We start from the raw sequence: 25,820 nt of genomic DNA, 5'->3' as shown, positions 1-25,820 counted from the left end.
AATCTAAACAGCAAACATGCATCTCCTACAAACAACACCCATGAGTCTGAGCCCTGAGTGCAGATTTAATAATCATGGGTCAGACCATTCTCATCTTTGACACACCTGTAAACACACAGCTACACACCTGTCAAATTTCATGACTGTATCTTTGCACGGCTGTGGCGCTATTGCAGTGACAAAATCTGTTTGAGCTAGAGTAGGTGTCTCCAGGACAACATTCAGCCATGATGACACACACACACACACACACACACACACACACAGACTCACAAGGTGAAGACAATACCAACGACGCTGCTGGAGCTGGTAAGAAAATATGTCCATCTAGTAAATAATGATGTGAGCTGATGCAAGAGGATGAAATCTTTTAACCATGATACCTTATCAGTCGTCCCCTCAATGAATTCGAATGACTAACGAGAGCTTTTATGCAAATTGCTTCCCTTTAGGATCCTGAGTCATTGAGATTGCACAGCAAGGACACTTCTCTCATGTCAGTTGTTTAAATTTACAAGTTTTCATCTCGCTGAAATAAATGCAAATCAAGTTGTGATGCAAATGAAACCCTTTAGTGCTGGACAAACAAACTGCCCCTTTATCAGCAAATGCAAGTCCGTGAGATTAATCTGTTGACACTGTATATTGAACCCCGCCAGAAGGAAATTTAGCAAAAGAATAAAAGTCTAAAGCCTTTGCTACTGCTTCCAACGGGCTGAAATGCTTATTACAGCCCTGTAGTGCTGAAAAGTGTTGGACAGAAGAAACAATACAATAATACTTTTGCTACTTCAACAGTCTGGTTGAGGATTGTGGGGACACTGCAATCTAAAGATCTGGAAAACATGAATGTGCTCAGTTTTGATATTTCTTCATCTCTGCACCATCTTTACAGTATCATGCTTTATTTAAAAAAAAAAAAAAACTCTAATTAGGACAGAAGGTACCAAACACATCATGTCTCACATTGTTGATCTTGAGCTTGCTCTTGGTCTTGTCCTGTTTCTGTAGGTGACCAGACAGCTGGTAGAGGACGGCCCGACTGCGGCGGCGTTCCATGTTGAAGCCTGGAGGGCGGCTGATCTGGCGGATCTCCAGGCCTGTTTCCTCATCTGAAAGCAGGGACACGAAGTCACAGAGGCATACCCCAACGCCCAGTCAGTGATGGTGGATTATATGTTTTGTCCCTTTTTATGCCACATTCCTACTAACACCGAGATCAGGTGGTGATTTCTAAGCAAACACGGCCTCTTTAAATGGGATTAGTATTGTAGGACAATGGGAATGGGAATTTCTTGCTGTGCGCTGCATGAACTTTAGATGCATTTACAGTCATCTGTTAAATATCATCAATTCAGCACATAGAACAGTTCTGCTCCCAAACCCCCAGAATAATATCACCAGTCATTTCTGCAGCTAGGTTTGTGCCACAGCTGCAAAGCCACTCCTGGATCATTTCACGTGAATTATTGTGGGATTGGATGCTGCCTCACTTTCTCTTGCTTTGTCATACTCTCTCTCACCGGTGTCAGATTCATTTCCATGGTCCAGGTCTTTATTCTCTGTGATGTCCTTATGTGAGACCAGGAACAGAACCACCTCGCTCTTCTCGTTCTTTATGGGCACAATGTCCAGCAGACACCAGAACTTGGAGCCTGTTCAGAGAGAAGAGATCAGAATATTTCAGCCTAAAGAGAAATTTACCCACAGACGTTCCAGGCTTGACACCACCAGTATTAAACATGATTTAATTTGACAACGTCCTCCAGCAAATCAGCCTCACCGCTCTTCTTGTACAGAACGATCTCAGTCTTGAACTCTCGCCGCTCATCCAGAGCTTTCTGCATCTGCGAGGTGAGGCGGTCGCTGGTCTCGCTGCCGTACAGGAAGTGACACATGCAGCTCTTCTGCATCAGCTCGCCTCGGGCGAAGCCGGTCAGTTCACAGAAGCCATCGGAGCAGTAGACGATGGGATAGAGGGACTGGACCTGAGCGTTCCCCAGGACAAAGTTACTGTCTGAGGGGAGGAAGGATGGGATGGTCGCAGGGAAACACAGAAACAGAAAAACAGGCATCCATCACTTGCATTAAAAGTAAAGATGCAACATCTGACATTGGTTAATATCTCTTGAAACAATAATAGCACAACATTACTAATTCTGTTGTTTGATTATCACAATTATGGGAAGTACACAAACCTCCCCTGTTATTTGAAATCAATAGAAATATATAGTGTTGCAGGAAATAGCATCCGTCTTCTGCCAGTTGGCTTTGTGTTAGCATGCAACAACTACAACTCCCATGAGACTTATACATAGGCTCACTCAAAGCCTCATGGGAGTTGTGGCTGTTAAAGTCTAACAAAATAATCATTCGCAATAAAAGCAAAGCCAGCAGGAAGCGCCACATTGCAGCTGTGAGCAGCGCCAAGCAGTGAGCGGTCACATTCACACGACATGCGTTACTCCACCGTGGGGTCACGACCTACACTTTCACAAAAGATGTTGTGTTAATTCAAAAGGAAACGTAATTAAAATTTTATGCAGTTTTTCTTATTTTTTTTCCACAGCGTTCGCTCTCACCTCTGAGAGGCCTCAGAGTAATTCAGCTCACTTTGAAGAGCTCCCCCCCAGGGAGAGTTTAACACGCCTGCTGCTTTTCAATGAACTTCATACCGTCTCCTTTTCCTTCTTCTCCCTCCTATTGTTCCCTCAAATAATCTTGCTTTTCTTTGTCCGTCCCATGCGTCCTCCCATCTTCTCTCTGCCACTTTGTCCTCTACAATACTTCCAGCAGCAGCAGCTTCTTTATCAGACACTGTATGGAATTGAGTTTCAAAAATAAACTTGACTTCATTTTTCCAATTTCTTAATGTTCACAGCTTTGGGTAATAGCGAGCATTGGTTATGAGCAGGATAGAGAATTAGATACTGTATTTCAGTGTGGGAATTAGGGTTTTTCCAGTCACAATCATTTTCATCCCCTCATTTATGCTCATGAAATATCTGGCAGGCACCTCAGAGCAACATAACGCTGTGTCTTCTTTTCTGTATGGAGTTATTAAAATGGATGGTACATGATGTATTTATGACCCCTCATTCTTGACAACTACACGCTGCAGTGACCTGAGTGGTGCAGTCTCACAGACGGCCCGAACCGAGTACTTCCTGGGTTTCTGTCGACAGTGACGCTTCATGTTCCAGAGGCTCTCCTGCCTTCACAAAAAGTCCCGGTCAAAACTAATAAAGTCTTTGTGTTGCTGTCAGCCCGCTCATCTGTCTGCCGCTGTGTCTTTTTCCTATAATGATCTTATCAATGTGCACAATATCAGAGATCATTTTGACAACATCCTGGATAACTCGCTGTTTTTAAAATCTACAATATCTGTGCATGGTGACTGAGGTACTGTACTGTTTCCTGCTGACTAGAATATTAAAAAAAAAATATTATTTCTTATAATATCGATAATAAATTTTTATATTACATAAATACTGTCACAAAAACTTTATTTCAACTCAATAAGATGATGTTAAACAATGATTTTTGTGTACAAGCAGAAGTCGGTGCTGCAGAGCAATGAATAGCTGAGCAATGAATAATAAGAATAAATATTACAGTATATAATAAATAATAAATAAAAGCAATTGGGGAGAGAGATGAACCAACTGTAAATGAAATATAAATACAAAGGCAAGCATGCATGTAAACTTATTCAAGCAGGCTGCCAGGCTGTAAATGAAGCGGGAGCTCTGACAAATGGTTTGACAGTATGAGTTATGGGGACGATCTTGAATAATTCATTGTGAAACTGACTTACATATGATAGGTGACTCACACAGCCGAGACATTCATCCCACTGACATCATTCAAGTCCATACATAAATGAATCTGGGAAAGCGGCGTTGAGGAATGTGAGCAATACGGGACGAGAGAGGGCAGGCAAATGATTGAGAGAGAGGGACAGAGAGAGAGAGAGATGAATTAGCAGAGACTCAGAAAATGAGATTGCATGAAGATGAACTGGGGACAATGAAATTTAATAATTCATGCATTAATAAAGCATGTCCAGTGTAAACGCTCTCGCCAAACCACACTGAAGCACCACTCAGACAAAGAGTAAACGGCCTGTGGGTGCAGGAGGCTCGGTGGAAGCCACACATTTCCTCTGAGGCAGTGCAACAAGTCACGGATCACAATGATACAACTGCAACGACATGCGCTGTGTTTAAAGCGGTGCATTGTCCACAAAGGCTGAGGAGGAATTTCATATTTATACACTTTCACACATACAGGCAGCCTTTTCTCTGAGCCAGATGTAATCTCATTGGTCAGGGTGAACCTCAGTGGGTGGACCTTACTTGGGCCTTTTTTTTTTTTTTTAACTAACTTGCAAAATTAAGTAGCGAAGACGATTAAAATTTGAATTAAAAAAACTTTAACAATGACTTTTTAGTGTTTAGAGAAATTTGAATCCACTCTCATGTCTGTGAGCTACATATGAAGCTATGGCCGACGGCAGATTAGCTTGGTTTAGCATAATAACACATATGGTTACTCTGCTGTGGTGGCCTCAGGACTGCGTCTCTGCTTTTTGCAGATGATGTCATCCTGCTGGCTCCATCAAGCTGCTTCGCCCGCTGCCACTGCAGCACCGGCCCCAGTAAGTGATGGGAAATGGATGGATGGATTTGATGTTGTGCATAGCATACATATATTACGAAGTATCTCACACTGTAGCTTTGAATAGGAACTGTGGAACAGTTTGATTTACCAGCCGATGTCACCACCTCTAGTGACGCTAAACTTAATAAGACACATGATACATTAGGATGAAAACTGTTTTAAATATCTCATTCTGTCTTCAAATCCACCAACCAGAAAAAAACAAGATATAAAATACAGTGAAATAATAGTATTTCCACTGCTTGATACATCAGAAGTCAGGGGCAGTTTATATATATATTTCTAAAAAAAACCTGGACTTTTTGAGTGTTTTTTTGTGGCTCTATCAAAGTGTCACATGTCCACGGTGTCAGAATCACATTAATGAATTAAGATGCTGCTCTTTGCTGCTCAGACTCTTATGTAACAGTCCGCCAAGGGACTTGAGATGCAACAAGTGCGGGGGCCGCGTTACTCATATAAAACCAGTTGGATTTGTGGCCACAACAGCAAACAGTGGCGCCGTCTCTTTGTTGTCAGTTTCACCAGGTTTTGTTGAATAAATGGAGAAATGGCTGGAGAAACATCCGATCATCCAAGCTGCTCTGTGAGGGGGGGGGGCTAGAGGCTGTCCACGATTTTAAACAGAAGAGTGATGCAGCTGGCAATTTTGAAGAGTGTGACAGAATATAATAGGATTTGATGAATCACTTCGCCAAGAAAAAATAGGCTTGTACTTTTGAGATGATTAACTGGTAGAATAGAGGAATATATTAATATTTAAGAGCAGAGAGCCCTTTTTGCATGAAAACAAGGCTAGTGCTTTTATATCAGGCTAAAATAGTAGCTTTTACTGGGCCTCTTCCACCAGGGCTTTCAGAAAAATGAATCTGGATTCTCTGAAACGCACAGAAATGGTATGGTTGCCCATATGTGATTGTTAAAGATGTCATTACATCACCACAGACAAGGCTTTCCACAAGATCTTAGACCCTGGTTGCAGGGATTTGCTCCCATTCAGCCACAAAATTGGATTGTGCTGAATAGGGTCAGGGCTGTAGTCAGAAAAAACTATTTCTTTACAGCCCGGACTTTGCGCACAAGGGCATTTTCATGTGGAAATGGGAAATGGCGAGTTTGTCTCACCTGTCAGTCAATGTTGTTTTCACTCGGCCGTGGCAGGAGTCACTGAAGGCAGTTAACTTAAGGCTGCCCTGGAAATATATTTATAACAATAAAACTGAATATGTTCATATGGTGGAGGCACAAACCACATCAGCTCTATACTTACATGAACACCGTCCCCCAAAAGACGTGATCTGGCTGCAGAGAAACACTCCCTGTCCTCCATCATCTGCCTTCTACTCCGGCCTTGTGCAGTGGTCCAATTTCCCTGTGTTGCGTTCGTTTTCTGCACGTTCCCCAGGCACTAGGCGCGCCTGTCACATCCACACCACTATCCAGGTGTAATAACGCGCGAGCTGAACTACAGAACCACTCAGACTCAGCCCCTGAGCAGCTTAGGGAACCCCGATAAACCCTGGTACTGATAACAGTGACAGCGACAGCCCGCCACAATACATTCACCACAACGCACAGTGTAAGCCCAGCACATACACACATGCCACACATGTTTGTTTGTAACAGTTTTTAAGGACAATGCATTCACTTTCAAGAGGCTTACACCCTACACTGGGCCATACCCGATACCACTTTATATTTATACATTAAAATCTGATCTTGTAATTCTTTAAAAATTTCGCCGGGTCTGGGCATTCTCTGCAAAATGTGCCTGATTCATATTCTGCAGAGCTACATGAGGAGAAGACTTTATGAAACAATTTATAAAATGAACTATCTCATCCTAATTGAAAATGTAATGTGTCAAAAACACTCACCTCCCTTATAATTCGTGAGTGGCTTCAACTAATAGTCTGACGAGCTTTTTTTGTGCATCTGCTGTCACTGAGTCAGTCACAATGGTGGGAATAATGCATTAATAAATATCTGAATTTCACCTCAGCAACATTGTGTCATTGCTGAAGCCGGTGCTGGTGAAATATTGATGAATTTCCAACATGAGGTGCAGCTGCTTTGTTGCTCTTCATCTGCTACTGAACAACAACAACAAAAAAAAAAGTCGACCCTCACCTCAGAGAAGAAGACGGTGAATGATTTCTGCTCAATGCAGATAAAATCAAATCCGTGCAGTTTTTTGAGGAGTAATCTGAGATTGGAAGCAAATCTGTATCCATGCCAAAGCAAGGAAAGAGGCCACCACTGACAGCAAGATGACTCCTGAGTGTAGGGTTATTTTGTGTATCTGCAACTTCAACAGAAAAAACACATTTTCTCTCTGCATCAGCTTCAAAACTTTACGGCCACCGGCTTTGTGCCACGACTCCACTGACACAAAACTCTGTCGCTCTGATATCTCATTCACTCACGAGACGCTCTGAACTTCCTGCACATGACAGGAGCCGGTTTCCACATCTGTGTCTGGCACAGTAACTGTTTTGAACTTGAGGACTTCATTACCCAGAAGTGTTGCGTGTAAAGGGAATAAAACTGAATCCCATCTTGTAGTTCAAGGTTTCATACAAACAGAGCTTCATCAGAACAAATAGTCTCCCACAAGGGGAGGAAGAGGCATCACTCACCACTTACCTTTACCTTCAATGAGAACTACTGTCCTACATTTTTTAAAAAGTGATTAATTGCAACTGGTAACCTTTGTACTTATAAATATGTATGTAGTGGATTGAGATATCTGCAGGTTAAAAAAGGACTTTAACTGAAGCTCTCTCCTGCAATATAAGAGATAAAAAAATAAAAATAAAAAAATAAAAAAAAACGAGAGAAATTCCCTGGAGTCTCCCTGGTTATCGTGCTGCATTAATGTTGTATGGGAAAGATGGAAGATCCCAGCTTCTGACCTGAAAATACTGTTCTGCTCTGCTGGCTTTCACTCACTATCACTCAGAATGAACACGTCCATCCACATGCGCCGTTTTTCCTTCTATTGCTCCAAGTCATCTGTGTGATGATATATTGTAATATGGCGTCACGAATCTGTCACGGGCCATCTTGTTTGGGGTGTTTTGGTCCACGAAGGCCTCGAAAAAACTCCCTTTTTATTCTCTCTGAATAATTCTTTCACTCCTTGGCAGCACCCCATAGACGGCCACATACAGTTACACAGTTATTTGGTTGGAGAAGCACCTCATTAAAATTCCCCTACTGTGTTTTTCAGCACGGGCCTGCCAGAGGTTAGGAACAAGGGTGTAATCATGAATGAAGAGCTCAACATGAGCATCATTCCAGACATCTTTTGCCCAAGCGTGAGGGACTGCTGCTTAATAAATGTCATCTTGCATCTTTTTATACTGCCAAGAAGTTGCATTTATTCACTGTAGATGGTTCAGATTATAATAGTTTATACTAGTAGAAAAGCTCATGCATTATTTAATGAACGAATCATAACCAATATAGAGAAAAATATGGTGGTGGGAAGCGTCTGGATACACTTGGTAATCTAAACATGTTCTGTCAGAGGCCCACGTTTGTAACTTCTGGAAACCTTTACCTCTGGTGGGGTCATGTTCAAAGCATCTGTTGCAGAGATGGCTGCTCACAGCTGTACCTAGAGAGTCAAAGTAGAACCGCTAAGCTTATCTGAGATTAACACAGGGAGCACTTAAAGGAACTGCTGAATCCAAAAACCTCAGCAGCGGTAAAGTGCTCGGGTTGGATAAAACCCTGGAGGCTCCGGTGCTGCATATTGGGCTGTCTTGACTGACGAGCCAGTCCAGGAGGAGGTTGTGGGCTGGCAATGGGAGACAGTGATTCACATCTTGAAAAAAGCAGATGAGAGGGTGATCTCCAATAATCTGGGTATCACATTGCTGCACCTTCTCGAGAAATCTCATTCCAAAGTGCTGGAAAGGAGGGCGCGACTGACACTTCTGATTCAAAAGGGCCAAAGAGTATCGATTCAGTCCCGGCTGTGACACAGTGGACCAGCTCTTTACTCGTGCGATAATACAGGAAGGCTCATGGGAGTTTGCCTGTTCAGTACGTGCTTCGTGGACTGCGTCCCTTGGGTCATTTTATGTAGGTTGCCATGGGAGCCAGGGCCCACTGATCCTTGTATAATCAGACCTAGAGCTGAGTTTGCAGAAAGTAGAAATCAAGCGCGTTCTCAGAGGGTGTTGGCCTGTCACCAGTTCAATTTGTGATTTTCATGGACACAGTTTGTTATTAGTGTAACCTATTGTGTTACATGTTAATCAATATAAAATCCTGGGAGGTGCTCCCCCAGTAAGTTTAGGTTTATTATCACTTTGTGTGGTAGGGGGAGAAGATGAGGAACCCCTCAAGTCATAAAGGGGTGAATTCTCTCCACGTTCAGATTAGAGGAGGTCTGATTATTGTTGACACAAAATGAAAAATTCTAATTGAATCAGTGCTATCTCATAAAACGTTGCCTTCAGGGGATATGCAGAAAACATCACATACCTACAGATGCCACTGACTATAATCAGGCGGCAGCACTCTCTAAACATGCAACACTTTGCAGCAGAAATCCTAAAGTAATCTACACAAATTAAATGTATCTTCCTGCAGTTTACAGCAGTGTTTCAGGAAACAGCTAGATTCTGCTCCTTGTGCAGTGCATCCTCCATCTACACTTTCTATCTCGGCTCAGTCCTGCCTTCATAGTTGTGTTATGTAACAATGTTAAGCTATAATATCTGCAGTTTGCATATTGATTGACAGTGATGTCTCTATGGCTTAATGCACTGACAGATGCGTCGGGTTCTGCAATGAATTCAGCGTGAAAACGGTTGAGTAATAATTATAAGTTGACTAAGAGTCTGTCAAACAATGTGAGGAACCTCCTGCTCTGTCTGAGTCTCTTCTGCCTCCTCCTCTTCTGAACCGTGCACAGCTGTGATGATGATGATTTTAAAGGAATTCAGGTGCCACATTAACTTCATGAATAGATCTATGTTGTGTTTGGTAGATGATGTAATGGTTTGAAATGTTTGTTTAAATAGAGCCAGTTTTACATTATTAAGAATCAGTCCTGCAAAATCATGTCAGCAAATAATGGGGGGAAATAATGCCACTGCTCCAGGGCCCCACGACGCCAGACCTACACAACCAACCTACAGCTCCTGTCTTACTGTTTCAACTGGTTTGCATTGGTACAGCCGCCATCACTGTGTCAGCCACTGCCAGTTACAAGCTAGCAAACAACATAAACACATTTTGGTTTTTAATTTTGGTGCATAATATACTCAAAAACTCCCGAGTCTTGGTCTGACTGAGGCTCAAGCATGTGGCTGAGTCTCTCTGATGCTAACCATCTTGATAGCTGTGTCACCTGTCGACCTAGCATGACCAGCGGTTGTGGGCGGGGCATGGGGCCTGCAGAATTCTCAATCCGGAGGTGAGCTACATGTGCAGCCCCAGTTTTCCTTTTTTTTTTGTGGGAAAATCATGCTTAACAAAATATTATACGGTTCTCAGTTGCAAGCTGGAAAACAGAGCCGGTGAATGGTAGTCTAATTAATACACTGACTAATTCATTAATACTGGGAATCAGTGCATAACAGCTGAACATAGTATCACCATAGATACAGTCAAGACACCACAAATTTGCAGCAGGAAAGGTGGTGCCCCCATTTTTTTCAAAAATGCAAAATGAGATGTAAGTGGCCCAGTTTTTTTTTCCACAGTTTAACTTTGAAGGAGGTTAAAATATTTTTGGTCTAAGATATTTAAAATTTTACCCCATCTGCATTTCTGTGCACACATGTCATTTATTTCTGCATCCGCTCAGGCTTTGTAAGGACCAGCAGACTGTGGTTAATTCATCTTTCAAGTGGCTGCTCAGATAAGTGCTTCATGGATTCTTGGTGTGTGCCTTCATTCATCATAATTCATTCATCAGTCCTCATCAGGAGTTTAAATGTTCCATATTAGATGAGTACAGGGAATGAATGACGAGTTCAGAGAAAATAAACTGAAATAAACTGCTGGATATTGCGCATCATAAAATTAAGGGATATCAGGGGTAACTCGGAGATGAGAGATGTACTTACGGGTCCCATCGAAACGAGTGGCGATGGTGTCCAAGAAGGTGTTTTGTGGCGCGATCAGACCCCGCATCACCGGCATCCGAGAGCGGGTCGATCCGCGTCTCTCCCGGCGCTCCGAGCCATGGCTCTCACCGGGAGCGGTCACGAAGCCCGGCAGAAACCTGGACGAAGTCCCCGGCGCTCCTCCTAACCCCTGCAGGAGGGCGCCGAGACGAGACACCCGGGACTCCACGGTCCAAAAGTGACCACCGACCACCGAGCAGGTGATCCGGGCGAAGAGGAGGAGAGAGGAGCCGCTGGAGGCTGGAGGGGTGAGGACGGAGGGATGGAAGGATGGAGGGATGGAGGGGACCACTGCGAGGATGGTCACATTTACGCACAAGTGTACTGCAATGCAATCTCTCTTTCCCCCACCCCTTGCATCTCTCCTTCTCTCTACCTCTCTTATACAAACACTTTCCCCTCTCCAAACACTTTCCCACATCAGCAGCACTGACTAAACAAGCTTTTCCATCCCCCCCCCCCCCCCCCCCCCCAGCCAGTGCACCCCCTTCTCCCTCTCTCTTTGAAATTCTATCAGTCTCTCTTCACCTCTCATCCTTTGGTGCTGATGAATGCCTTTTAAAGCGGGGAAATGAAAGTGTTATACTGTCTTTATTTTGGGTATGGCTTATGAATTCATGTAATATTTCTGTCTCTCTGCCACGTTTCAAACTTGAAGCTGCAAAATCTGTCACTCCAAGAACGAAATGAATAATTTAGTCAGGATGGACAAAAGATTAAGACATCACTCTGTGTGCCCTTGAAATGTGATGAATATCAAACTGTTTTTCATTCATTTAATATCAAAGTCCATGTGTGAAATATACTAAAACCACATGTGAGGGGTGCATTCCAAATAACATACTTTATATGCACACTGTACAAAAAAAGGCTTCTATAAGGGATTGATTAATATGTGGACTTTGCCCCCTGTCTCTGCATTAGTTTCCCATGGGTGCTCTTCCACAGCTCAAAGACCTGAATTTTAGGTTCACTGGAACCTCTAAATTGCATGTGTGCAGGTGTGACTGTGAGTCTGGATGGTTGGCCTCTGATGGACTGGCCTCCTGTCCGGGGTGCAGCAGGTACGCTGTAGATAACTGGTGGATAGACTTGATTCCATAATGCACACCCTCCAGCCAATACATATTAGAGGTTTGAGTTTACTCCCTCTGGCATATTGTCTCTGTGGTCATTTGCATAGGTTTTGTATGTCTGCTTCACAACTGTTTGTACATTCATGTCCTGGAAATATACGTTTTCAACTGCAAATAGAAAACCAAAAACACACTTAAGGTAGCCAGTAGCCTGCTCTGAGAGGGCCCCGACAATACCACCCTCTTAAAATGTGTTTGGTGACTCAACTTGGTGCAAGTTTCCCACTGACGTTTATTATGTATTTTCATAACGTCTATGTGAATTTGGCCAACATTTTTTCTTTTGCATTAAATGAAATTGAAATAAACATGTAATATAAAGTGGTGCAGGTGTATGCGACTGCAACTTGAACCCAAAGTAAAGTCGTTCTTCTGATTCATTTTTGTTAACTTAAGTGCCCACTGGCGTAGTGGGCTGTAAGACATTTCTGAAAGCAGCTTTCACTAACTATACTATCTTCAGACGAAATGATTCAGAAACCAAAGTACCTGTTACATTAAGCTCTGGGATGTGGTGTCGAATCTATATTCAAGGTCTGCACTCATCCTCACTTCACTCATATTACAGCAGTTGTTGCTGACTGCTCTGCAGGTAAAGACGAAAGATACAACAATCAGCTTATAAGATATGATGCATTTTTGTAGATTAAACTACAAAAAAGTATGATAAGTCATTAAATTCCACTTACACAGTGATGCATCAGTAATAATAATGCATAACAGTCTGACCGGGGCCTTCCTGCTGCCTGCCTGTGCAGTTTTCTGCACAGAAATCTTATTTTTATGATACTAACCATCATTGCCACCTAAATCACTCTGCGTAGTCTATTGTTTCTTTTATTAGATCGCAAGTAAGAAAACAAAGCAATGAATTCCAGCCTGTGATACAGAATATCACTGCTTCTTACACAACAGGCTCACTATAATAATGACCAAAGGCCCAGAGCGACTGTCTGCATATAAAACCGAGCTAAGTTAAGCTGTCCACACCTGTCACTGGAATTGCTGCAAAGACAGAGCAGGAGGAGCTGGTGCACAAGATAAAAGCGTCTGGGAAAGAAAAGGCATCTCTAAACGGCTGCAGCAGAATGGTGTCAATCTGATGAGGGGGGTGCAAGGTGGAGGGAGGAGGACTGAGGTGACGGGGCAGTGGCACAGGGGATATGACTGGTAACCAGGCCTATGTAACAATAGGTTGTTGCACTTTGGTCCTGATGTTGAAAGAATAAAGCATCACCACAGTAACGTTACACTGGTCCTGATGCAGGCCATGAGTGGCATTAGTGAGGAAATAGTGCCATCTACAGGACATGAAGCTCAAGTTAAACCATGTGTGTTTAAATAACATAACTCTGAGCAGACTTTATACAGAAGGGGTGGATCTGATTACAGTGTGATGGTCTCTTAGTCCTCTCAGTTGTTGCTGCAAAATGTTCCACGTCCAGCTTTTAATAAACACATCTATTTGTTAGAATGAGGGAAAACTTGTAGAAAATACTGTAAAATACAATATTGTGCTGCAGTGCAGTACAAAGTTATGATATTGTTGGAGTGGAACATGAGGGGAACTATCATATGTCCAAAGTTTCTTCCAGTTTAAATAGCTTATTCCTTAAATTATAGACAGTGTTTAGTATCAGACAGTTTTTTAAATTGCTCAAATTAGCAGCAAGCAATGCCTGTGTCAGCGCTAGTCTGGTACTGGGCAAGACCTCATTTATAAAAACCTTAAATTTACCACATAACCAGCGTACATACAGGCGCCTTTTAAGCATTGGTTTAAAAATGAAATACAGGAAAAGGGATTATAAAGCCCTCACAAAATATATTCAGGCATTAGTCTGATGCTTTCACACAATCCAACACTTCCACTTCACGTGATATGTTTTGCTTTTATCCTTACTTGAAAGTACGTTTTCGTCATGCTGCTCTTACGCTGAAATACTCAATTATAAATTAAGACAAGTGCTTCATCACTGTTAACAGTCTGATATAAAGAGCCCACTGGATTTGGAGGCTGTGCTTCATGTAGAGCTTTGATGAACATTAAGCATTCAACGACTGCGGAGGATGAATCCTGAAAAGCTGATCCTTGACCTTAGCAACAGAAGTTGACACAATAATATTGTCTCAAGGATCATTTTTTTTAAGCAGTACCCAGAGGTGTGTTTAACATGCAGCGAGCCCTGGTTTAATTTGTGATGTGTTTTGTAGATTACATGAACTGATCCTTTGATAATTCCTTTGCAGTTTGTGAACATCACCAGCAGATGTCAGTGCAGGATTAGTTACAGCCTCATCCTCCCCAGAGTGATGTAATGCGGTCTAATGATGAAGACCTACAGCGTCTCCCCAGAAGTTTACAGGTGCTGACTGATGCTTTTGTGAAAATACCAATACGACGGTGTAGAAATACGCTATTAACATAAAAGATAAAAGAATTCAAAATTTCACTTGAGTGCAGATACAAAAGATTTAGCACCAAAACGTACAAAAAATATAAAAAGTTACAGTACAGATATGCAGGTGTATGCACCCTTTTCAAAATAAAGTATTTTATATTAGTGGATTATAATTAGGTTATTGATGAATTAATGTGTAGTTAATGTAAAGCTGGGGCCAAATAAGATATATTAAATTATATTACTATATAATAGTCTGTATTAATAATAATAACTGGTAACTAGAGGCCGAGCTGCAAGAATTTGTAGTAGAGTATAAAGTAGCATAAAATGGGTATGTTCAAGTCAAGTACAGCTACTTCAAATTTGTAGTACTTGTATTCGTACAGTGCTTGAGTGAATTGAACTTGAACTTATAAAGACATATGATTTTATGTGAATCTCTGAGCTCTGTTCGCCATTGGTCGGGACACTCGGTGCTGAAATTCCCGTGTTTCCGACAGCCTTGAAGGTATCACCACGCAGCTTGCGCGTCTCCGGACCGAGGACCTGCCTCACTGTGGGCGGCTGCTCGTCAACACGTCCGCTGTCCTCTGCCCGTAATTAAACGCCTCAGGAGGGGGGGGGGCGGCCGGGCGGGGGTGGAGGGGGGGGGGGGCACAAAACGCAAAGCAACCCCTCGGTTTCATCTGAATTTAAAGCGTGTGCGTTTGGGGCTTTATTCCCGGCGAAGATGGCGACGGGGGCAGGCTGGCAGCCTCCGTACAGCACCGCGGCGAGCAGCACCAAGTATGCCCCCTCTCCGACGTCCGGCATGTTTTACGACGGGAGCTTGACGCTGGAGTACACCCAAGACCTGCATCTGAAGATGAGCAAGAAGATAGCGCAGCTGACCAAGGTGCATGCATGCATGAATGACGGGGGCTGTGGCGCTGGATCCTGTGGAGCAGGTTGGGATGTGGATGGAGCGGCACTGGCAGAGAGATGTGGGATGGGGGTGTCATTTGTAAACATGCTGATGAGGAAGGATGTGCTGCTATTTTATAGTATTTTTTTGTTTTAATTCTGTTTTATTTCGTGCAGGTTTTGGTGCGGATGTAACCTGTGCTGGTATTTTGGAGCATGTTTTGATGGTGTTTGACAGTTGTGCTCCATGCATTGGTTCACTGGTCACCATTTCTGATGCTCATATGCAGTGGTGGTTATTTATCAGCTGTTTTGAGGAATGGTGAATTCCACACAGGACCTAGAAAGAGTTGCATCCTGTGTTGTTACTACTCTGTAGGCTTGTAGTACTGTACTCTTGCCTGTAAAAAACCCTGCTGTTTCATGAGTGATTACACTGATAGCTGAAGAGATTTGTTGCTATGAATTCACCCTCTGCCACACAATTGTTTAACCTGTGCATGTTTTTTTTGTCATGGTGGGGCTGCCATTGCCACCCCAGGGCTGAGGGAAGTTATGTAATCTTGGAGGGATGCAGGGGTTTGGCAGGGGCTGCTTCTTTGTAGTCCACCTGAAACCCAGTGTAGCATACAGGGATACGCTCAAGTAGTAGGAGATTTAAGGTGGCAGCTACGTTTTCAGCATCTAGGCTTTTGTCTCAGTGGACGGGTGGATAAAATGTCAATAAAGCAGTTTGTACAACCATCCAGTGCGAGGGGAGACAAAGGCAGGAGTAGAGGACGGAAAATTTTACATAACAGGCATGGCGATACTATTCCAAGGCTGAATCAGGGACTGTGTACAGTCGGATAAGCTGGACAAATAGCCACAGAATTGCAAATAGATTGAAAATGTAGGGATCCGGGGATTAAATTGCAGTGTTTCAGCGCTTGATTAAAATGATTTTGCAGCGGTGGAGATATTGGCAGGACAACAGTGGAGGAATTAAGGTCCAGAAATAACAGGTTTAACTCTTTGAAGTCAGTCCCAAGAATATGTCTGGATCCAAACAGGTTCCGTTCACGCTTCCCGAACACATGTAGATTAGGAGAGCTGTGAATAAGACCGTCTGTGTTGTCTGTTACACCTAATAACCTGTTCCAGGGTATGTCTTGCCCAGTGCATGCTGGGAAAGGCTCCAACCCATACCCATGAGCCCGAATGGAATGAGCAAGTGTAGAAATTGCACGGATGGATGAAAGGAAGCAACAATCAATACATGTAAACAGAGGATCCAACTCACTTATCACTAATCACTGATTACAGACGGACTGACGGGTCTTCAGCAGAGCAGGGTATGTGAGGAGTATCAACCTGTAGCGTTTGGTTGTTACAGGTTGTTAGTGGAAGCTGACACATTCTCTGGTACCATATAATTGTAGGCTGAATATATTTGAGTCTGGTAATGAGTGTGTAAGCAGCAGAGAAAATGCACTTAAAATGGATTTCTCAAGTTATTCCAGGAATTACATTGTATGTTGCTGCATTTCTGCTGTTGTATTCTCAGTCCTCCTTAAAAGCAAAGAGCACTTCTCTGTGTCCAGATGTCTTTGCTTTTTAAAAAATTGAAGGTGTTATGGCAGATTTGTGCCCCTTGGTTTTGCTCGTGTCTGGGTGTCTGCAGGCTGTTGCTGTTTGTTTACTAGTCAGTGCTCAGTGTGGCGCATTGTTACTCCCGCGTGGAAACATTTATGATGAGTAGTCGGAGTCGTGCAGGTATCTCATTGTTTCCTTCAGGAACTCTCATGCAGCAGCGCGTTTAGGTGAAACAGGAAAGTAGGACGTTTTCTAGCTGTGGGAACCTTTCTTGTTTGGGAGACTTTCAGAAGAAGCCCATGAAAGCATGTCACACATTAGAGATAAAGAAAATCCAACACTTCAAAATTAAAATGGATGGTGGACAGTTACTATCCAATACTATTCCAATGCTTTAATTAAATTGTCCATAAAATGCCTGAAGACATTATGATGTTTTTAGATCACTTGTTTTGCCCAAAACCTGAAGATGTCCACTTCACTGTCATATAATACAAAGAAAAGCAGCAAATCTCCACAATTAATAAACTAAAATCAGAGAATGTTTGACATTTTTGCTCAAAACAATGATCCAAATTCATTTTCTGGTCAACTAATTGATTGATCAACTAATCATTTCACTTTTAAACCCCACTGTAGAAAAGTGTTTTCAGCCCATATTCCCAAGAGAAACTGTCTGACTGATTTTACCACTTGCAGAACCACTGCCTGTCTTATTCATACCAGTGGAATATAATTAGAGGGATGGCTGAGTTTCACAGCTTTTATTTCGCTGCTGAAACCTGATGAGGTATTTGTCTCTGGCCCAGGATCAGATGTAGTTATCGTCACAGCGATAGAGTAGATGGCCTGCTCCTGACTCTGATCACATGATCTGGTCAGAAGTCTGCAGCTGCAGAGATTTAAATGAGACATCCTGGGTTTCGCCTTTCATACTGTTACATCATTCTGAGGAGTCAATCCACTGCCAGTTCGATCGCACAAAACATATTTTAAATATATTAAAACTAAGAGAAAATAATAACCTCAAGGAGAGATGGAGCAATTCTTCATCTTGACACCTTTACTGGTTTTTCCTGTGGGATTGGGGCTTGAGTCAACTCCTATTTTACACACAGGTGGAGCTATTGTTAAGAGCACATCAGATGGAAGAGAGTAAAGTGCTGAAATCCAGAGGTTGCTGTCCTACATCCTACATGTTCACTGATTTTCCAGGTCACTGTGACTTGCAGCTTAAATACATGGCTGTTGTTATTGTAGAGGCTTCACAGCTGGAGTGAACTCCCCTGCATTTAATTCAGACAGAAACACTGACAAGAGGTCAAAAGGTCACTTAAAAGATGAGAGAGTTGATTCTCGAGTCTCTAGAGTCTCCACCGTGGCCATTACAGTTATGAATAAATAATGAGAAAGTATTGAAAATGTCCGTGAGGAGGACATAAGCGACGGCCCACGTTGTCAGGAGGGTTTGGTTCTATCAAAAGGAATGGGTTAGTCCTTTTAAGAGTTGATTTGTTAGTCTGCATCTCCGGGGAGAGGACGAAAAGAGCTCGCAGCGGTGCAAACGCCAGCACATACAGGAAGGAATAAACAGGCAGAAGTACAGAGGCAGTGCTGTTGTGTAACAGCATCTGCCCAATAACCTTCCATAAAATCAATTTCAAAGGGACACATATTAGATTTTAACTCTGAGGCATGTTTGAAGCACCACACAGATCAGTAAATTACCGAAGGGCGTGCTGAAATGAGACTCTCCTCCCTGAGATGACTCTGGTTGCTGCCCCGGCAGGTCTTGCCCAGCTTGCTCCGAAAATGTCAGACCACTCTTTAAAGGTTTACGAGAACACAAATACACACAATAACGCAGATTGAGGCCTTACAGTCTGTGCTGTCGTGCGCAGTACAGCGCAACAGAAAGTATCAGTTTCCTTTTTGTTTACATTCAGTAGGAAGAGAAACTACATCCAGTGTTTTCCAGAGCACAAAGGAGCGAAAGATGTTTTGCTTTCAGTTTTGTCTCTTTTCTGAATATCACAGGAGACAATATTTTCTCTTACAGTCAGAATCAGCGTGTCCTCGTTCTCGCCTGCTGCGCTTGTGACTTAGTCGTGATGCCGTGTGCCGATGCTCAGGGAGGAAAGTGAGTGCGCTGAGTGTCCTTGGAGCGTCGGAGCAGCACAACAACGAGAGGAGGAACAGATGCAAAGTGCTTTCGCACCATGACAGGGAGGACAAAGAAAACACTCAGTGCGCTTCAGCTAATTGGTAACAGAGAGTGTGTTGCCGCTTCGTGTCGTGCCTGGCGAAGGAAAAACAGTGGACTAAAAGCTCAAATGTTGTGGGATCCTGTAAAGACTACAGCACCTCGGAGAATCAGGCTTTCATTAATCCTTTAATTAGTGAATATGATGCTAATCCTCTGAAAATGATGAGAGCAGAGCAATGGAGTTTTATTGGAGACAAACACTGTGGTTGTTGTTGTTCTGCAGACATCAGTGACCTTTACTCTGTGGTTCAGTCAATAGACATCGAGTGCAGAAAACGTCCTTTGGCCTCGCAGTCGTCCCTCCTCGCTGCCCTTTTGTCATTTCCACCATCAGCCCTCGTTCGTCCTGCGCTGAGCAGCTCCACGTTTGACACCTTGATGATGAAAGGACTCGGATTGTAAATCTGCCTGATAATTGGCCTCGTGATGAAAACTTGCTGTCAGCCAGCCATTTGTCCACCTCTGCGACGATAGAGACAGTGGAGTTTGATTAATTATACAGTTCGTGTAGAATCGATCAGTGCTTCGCTGGTCGGGAGGAACTCGAGCTGAAGGGTCTCTAATGATTCGTTTTAATGAGATTCTTCAGGGGTGTTTTAGTCGACCACAATGGGCTGAATTCCCTTTCGCTCTGACAGGAATGAAATGATGCAATAAACTTCATCTTTGTTGTCTTTTTAAATACTCCATGCACGAAAATCATCATTTAAAAGATTAATTTAAGCAATTTAGGAGAAACGCTTCATTCTAAGCCCGATATCATCAATCTATATCAACTCTGAACTGGTATTCAGGCCTAATAGTTGTCCAATTTTGAACACATAAGATAATCTGAATCTGTTGTGCTTGGGACTGTCATTGTCAATTTACAAAGAGGAAACTAAAATAGCAAGGCATTAAAACTAAAGCTCGGGAAGGAAAACCTGCATAGCTTTGCATAAGAAGCAATATGAATAAATACGCCAAAAGCATATTATAGCAGTATATTTAAACAGAGCATAAAATGGTTCAGACTTTAAGAGAAGAAAAATTGCTTTTCATGAAACTCATTGAAATCATTTTTACGTGAGGTAACATGAGGCCAACGACGGCTGTACCTCAGCGACTGTCAGTGTCATCAAGCTCTGCGTCCCCGCTGTCAAAGAAACCGTGTTTACCGTGAATCACCTCACATCCGGCACCCGGTCTGTTCATCAGTCGCTCTGTTGATCTTTGCGCACCGATCCGTCCACCCTGACCTCCCCCCAAAAGAGGCTTAGGGAAGGCATCATTCATCCTTATTTACCATTATTCACACAACCGCAAGAGGTTGTTTTTCCGCGCTCGCCTCCTGAAGTGTCTGCGGGTTCGGATGAAAAGCGGCGGCTTGTGGTGCCGGTGCGTTTACGAGGAGGCGCGGGGTAATTTTCCCTCTCTGCAAGCTGAGAGAAAGACGTCAGTAGCAGCAGGGGCCGTGGCGCACAAAAGGGGGATTCAGGATGTCTTACTGCTGTTTTTCTTCCTGCACTCAATGACTGAACTCTGTCGCTGCGGGCTGTTGTGTCGCCTTCGGGCTCGGTTTGATCGGAGCCTTGGGGCCTGCAGACTTTCCTGTGGAAGCCCACGCAGAAGCTACCTTGCTGTCAATCTCACTTTTCTTTTATTGTAAACCTTGTCATATCCAGGCATATACACAGATATTTACAGATACAGTATATAGTTGATGCATTTACCTGCGCGTGTTGTTCACAAAAACCCAAACTGCCACATGCGTCACGGCCGGATGCTCTCAGTTCTCGGCTTGTCATTGCACCTGTCTGGTTGACAGACGCCAATAAAGTCGGCTTCAGTGGAAGCAACGCGTTTCACAGCACGTTTGCATCTTGACACACTGAAATCAACTCATGTTTCATGTTTCATGCTCTCACTAAGGTCACAATCTGCTTCCACGGAGTCGTCTGCAACAGCTCAAACATCTTCAGACAACAATGTGCATAAAGTTATGGATTTAAGTTTCAAACGTAGAAGGAACATGTATCTTTGTGGCTCCTGATATATACAGATACCCTTTGAACTCTTGACGTCATTGTTCAGTCCAGTAAGAATTTTTTTATTTTTTTTTTTGCAGCAGAACCATTTTTTGATGATGGAAAAAAAAATTGCATTGTGTAGGGTTATTTATGGAAAGAACGTTAGGCTGGAGACACAAATAGTAATGCGAGGTATCTTTATTCCTGGGAGATGGAGAGACAAAGAAGAAAGGGGGAGGAGGGAGAGGGAGAGAGAGAGAGAACAAAAAGAGGGAGAGATAAAAGGATGAGAGCAAAGGCAGAGGAGAGAGAGAGAGATGAAAAGCAGCAGGCATGCCAGCGTCATTAAAATAATCATGTATAATTAAAGAAACATTTCCGTGGCTGACTTGCTGCTGGGAATCAAAGGCTCTCACCAGAATCTACCTTTCTCTCACTTCTTCCTCGGCCTGCACAAACACCAACACGCTGTCGAGGTAACACCGGCGACGCAGCGGTGGATAATACAGCCTGGTGGTGTATGTGGTCTCTGTTACGTGGCAGCACACAGGGTATCAGACAGCACTCATTAATGGGGGGGGGGTTCATTTTTGGTTTTGAATCAAGCTCAACTCAGCCGTGCTGCGCCATTAGTGTTCTGAGCTCTGATGGGGCGACTCACTTGTGATTTGGTAGTGCAGCTTTCAGGCCTCAGGAAAAGCGCCCGTCTCCCTTGATCCGATAACGACACCCGCTTTTGCACACTGACTGGCCCCCGGTGCGCGGAGGTGTTTGAGTAGACAGGGTTTCAAATTCTCCTTGAACTTGTCGCGCACAACGTCAGGAAAATGATGAGAGGCCACCTGAAAGTGTGCACCTGTGTCCGGCGTCTGGCTCAGAGGCAGCTTCTGTTCCCATCGCGGTTAGTTTTGTAGTTTGTTTAGACTCAGTTTCACTGCACATTTCCAGTGTAATATACCACAAATTGCTAAATGTAGGCAAAATAAATGCGAAGCGATCAAACTGATGCTGAAAACCATAATTATGAATTCCAGAGTCACCAATTTGGACAATAGAAATTTGTAGAACGATAATGTCTATCATCATACATGGACACGTTCAGGTTGAGATAAGGAGCGTAACCACAGAGGCTGAAGGAGTTTCCCTAAAATTAAAATGAAGAGGCATCTGTGCAGAGCGTGGTGTAATTCGCTCACAAGGTAAATGTTATTCGTGTTACAGCAGGGTATTTGCTGCCAACTCAAGTAGCGGCCCTTAAATGTCAGTCATAATTACATAGCTGTGTCGTTGCACTTCATGGTGGATAATTACCGCGTACATGCCTGTTACAAGCTGTATGTGTGTGTGTGTGTGTGTGCAAACTTTTCATCTCACCTGTAAGTGGAGGGAAACGTGGAGCTTCTGGCTCTGATGCCGGCAGGGCTGTGATTTAGCTGACCGTGACTGAATACTAGCTGCTCACAGGGGGTTCAGTTTGCTGAGGCTGATTTTTTTTTTTTAACTTCTGCATATCATTTACCTCCAGCACTTATAAAACCTACTTATTATCCTGGGAGAGAGAGCCAGCGTGACTGACAAGATGTGATTCACTCAGGTTTGTGTGCGGAGGGCGCCACAGCCAGCAGAGGGCTCACAGGAGACCACTGAGAACCATATGTACTAACCAATATTCAGGTGGATGAAGATGTTTTTATTGGCTTTTTTATTTTAGGTCTTTTTTTTTTTTTTGCTGTAATATTTGTTCATAATTTATGTTTAGTGTCCGCTGCTTGGCTTTGTTGTCTTTGCTGATGATGTAATCCTGGATCTGGTTTTTTGCAGAAATCCCAACTTTTCTTCGCTTCCTAAACAATTGTTAAAGAAATATGATGGAGAAATGGTTGAAACAGACACAAAACAGTCTGGAAAAAGGAGATGAGCATATTTCAGAGCAGCTGCTATGACTGCACAAGTCTGTGTGTGGATAATGCTGTCTTTAATCAGAGTGCAGAATCCATGTCTGTCCTTTCCTGATGTTATTGGCATTGATTTTGTTGCACTCTGAATACAGAGCTGAGCTGTACTGGTCATTGTAGAGATATATATATATATATATATATTTTTTTTCCCACTATCTTCATTCCGTTGTCCAATTCTCTCTCTGTCTCCAGGTAATTTATGCTCTCAACACCAAGAACGACGAACATGAAGAGGAAATTGAGTCTCTGAAAGAAGCTCACGAGGACGAGGTAGGGGCATTATCTGTCATCTCCGCAAATTCAAAAGATCCTCTCACTATTCTATGAGATAGAAGGTGCATTTTAGTGTTAAAGCGCCATTATTTCATTAGTTTCAGTGGGTCAGCTTGCACAGAAAAAAAAAAAAAATCAAGTGATTCCATTTAGGCAGAGTTAAGAAGAATTAATGTCTCACAAGCATCTGTTACCTGCAGCAGTTTGCGGGTGTGAAGCCGCTCGCTTTCAGCAGATTAACTCACTCACGCAGCCGTCTGAAAGTGGCAGGTACAGAGTTCTGCCAAGTGAAAGGAAACCCTGCGTAAAGTGTGTTAGTGAGGCTCCGGATCAGCTTCGGTGCTGCTTGTCAGGGTTTTTAGGTTCTGCACCGGAGGGGTGAACACTGCTCTTCCTGTTCCCGTTGTTGTGACGATGGTGGCGGTGGAGAGGGCCGAACACGTCACTCCAAAATCTCCCAAAGGTGTCAGTTAGGGTTGAATCTAGAGACAGTGAAGGCCACAGTATGTGACTCATACCTGTCAATCCAGTCAGCGGCTGCTTGGCTTGTACCCCACATGGAAACACCTGCATTTGACAGCGTTTTCCTTTCAGACGTAGAATCAGTCTGGCCTGAGATCAAAACCTGCGATGAGTTTGTTTAAGGACGAGACTAAAGCCGATGTGAAACCGGTTTAAATGTCGTTAATTTCGTTGGTATTGCTTTCAGAGAGAAGCCTTAGTGTACCGTGGTCTAAGTTGTTAATTAAATTAGTGTTGCTTTCAAGTGTTAAGTTTTCAAAGTGGGACTTTTCCCCTCTGCCAAGAAACATTTCTTGGAGGCAGCAGTGTTTTGCTGGCTCCTAGTTTTATTTATTTCCACTTTTTTTTTTTTCCCCTTTAGCTCTTGTTTCCACCTACTCTGTATGTAGGTTTTCACAAATCCTCTACATGTTGCCTGAGCAAAATCATTTTAATGACTTTTTATTTCTCCTCTTTATACTGTGTGACATTAAAAAAAAGTAATTTGTTCCAGTTTTAAATAATAATCTGCAGCATTTAAGACGTTAAGGCTGCTTTGTTTTGTGCGCTCCTGCTCAGGTCCAACACATTGTGACAGAAACCAGAGACAAGATCATGCAGTACAAGAGCAAGATGGCGGACGAGGCCGACCTGAGGCGGCGGCTGGCCAGTCTGGAAGAATCTGTTGAACTCCATGAGCACATGAAGAGACAGGTCATTCACTGCTGCTGGGCACCACGGGGGCTTTGTTTACGTCAGTCGTGCTGTTGTGTTCAGTGTTTTCCTGTGTAGAGCTTCACAGATGCATCAATTAGACACATTTTCGTTCTTATGTCATTAGCTTCATGTTATTCTGTGTCACAGCTCTGCAGCCTCAATAAAGCAGCTAATAATCTTGTGATATAATATACATATATATATATTTAGAAGTAATTGCATGACATTGCAGCGTTTTAATAGGATGTAAAACCATGTAATGCAGTTGTTGTGATGTTTTCTTCCTGCCAGGCTTTAGCAGAGTTTGAGATGTACAGACAGAGAATGGAGGACTCCCAGCTCTGCACTGAGGCCCAGCACACACAGAGAGTGGTGTCTATGAGCAGAGAGGTAAGGCTTTACTCACACACACACTCGCACACACGCACACACACACACACACACACACAAATATACAGTATATAATAAGAAGGAAGACTGGAGGATGGAGATGCATTGTGATTCCCGGACCCAGTTTAACGCTGTTAAAACATTACAAAAACTCGAAACATTCATATGCAGCCTATTGCATTGTTATTCACTGTTTGCATCCACATGGCCGTTTGTAAATGCCACAACCCAGTGGAACAGCACCGTAACCCAACAGTGACATATCGCTCAGCAAGAGTCCTCTCTTGCATGACCCTTGCTTCCGGGACTGCAGGTAAACACAGACATGAAGCTCGGCCCGGAGGAAGCTGAAGGTTGCGTATCGACACCATGTTTTCCTGGCGGAGTGAAGGCGTTCACTTCCTTTGGGCCTTCACATGTCTTAGATGAAACAGCTGCTGTATGTAGCGATCCAATAAAGACTGATTGCACATGTTATATAAAGTTATATTAAAAAAAGAAAGCAAAATCTAACGTCATAAAACATGTCATGCCATGTCACGTCATGTATCATATCACAACCATGACACTGTCATATCCGCCTGCTTCTGTGGAGTCTGACGGCAGTGGGCATAAATGAGCACCTAAGGTCTAAATAGCTGGGATGAACTGGAGGCTGAGCTCAGTTCATCATCGCTTCCTCTATGTTGGGATTGGTCTGTGTATTAGCGTTGGTCCCGTCTTTCTCGTCCGCCACTGCCTTCATACTGTCCGGTCCCCGGCATCGACTAAAGAGACAGCCTCTTTAAGTCTGCTGGCATCACATAGCATCACATCTCATGCTGCATTTTTCTATATTTTTTCAACCTGTCTGTC

At 43.3% G+C, this 25,820-nt stretch overlaps 2 protein-coding genes across 4 annotated transcripts in view; one reads left to right on the top strand and one right to left on the bottom strand.

Moving 5' to 3' along the window:
• The window catches only part of LOC139609428 (voltage-gated delayed rectifier potassium channel KCNH8-like), a 28,649-nt gene extending 17,386 nt beyond the window's left edge, over positions 1-11,263 (bottom strand). Inside the window, exons 1-4 of the mRNA XM_071463980.1 lie at positions 10,773-11,263; positions 1,784-2,017; positions 1,524-1,655; positions 967-1,112 (exon numbers count right to left, since the gene is read on the bottom strand). Coding sequence (XP_071320081.1) covers positions 967-1,112; positions 1,524-1,655; positions 1,784-2,017; positions 10,773-11,253 — 993 coding nt within the window. The 5' untranslated portion in view covers positions 11,254-11,263. The remainder of the gene's footprint in view (positions 1-966; positions 1,113-1,523; positions 1,656-1,783; positions 2,018-10,772) is intronic.
• Positions 11,264-15,037: 3,774 nt separating this feature from the next.
• Positions 15,038-25,820, top strand: part of fam184aa (family with sequence similarity 184 member Aa) — a 40,864-nt gene continuing 30,081 nt past the window's right edge. For all 3 annotated transcript variants that reach the window (XM_071464264.1, XM_071464263.1, XM_071464261.1), the window contains exons 1-4: positions 15,038-15,268; positions 23,277-23,354; positions 24,438-24,572; positions 24,867-24,965. In XM_071464264.1, coding sequence (XP_071320365.1) covers positions 15,104-15,268; positions 23,277-23,354; positions 24,438-24,572; positions 24,867-24,965 — 477 coding nt within the window. In that variant the 5' untranslated portion in view covers positions 15,038-15,103. The remainder of the gene's footprint in view (positions 15,269-23,276; positions 23,355-24,437; positions 24,573-24,866; positions 24,966-25,820) is intronic.

This window comes from Trachinotus anak, unplaced genomic scaffold (genome assembly GCF_046630095.1).
Source record: "Trachinotus anak isolate AG129_WGS33_773 ecotype Australia unplaced genomic scaffold, CSIRO_AGI_Tana_v1 ptg000026l, whole genome shotgun sequence".
In the NCBI taxonomy this organism is placed as follows: domain Eukaryota; kingdom Metazoa; phylum Chordata; class Actinopteri; order Carangiformes; family Carangidae; genus Trachinotus; species Trachinotus anak.
Note: the sequence above shows the minus strand (reverse complement) of the source record. Positions and strands in the feature narration are given on the sequence as shown.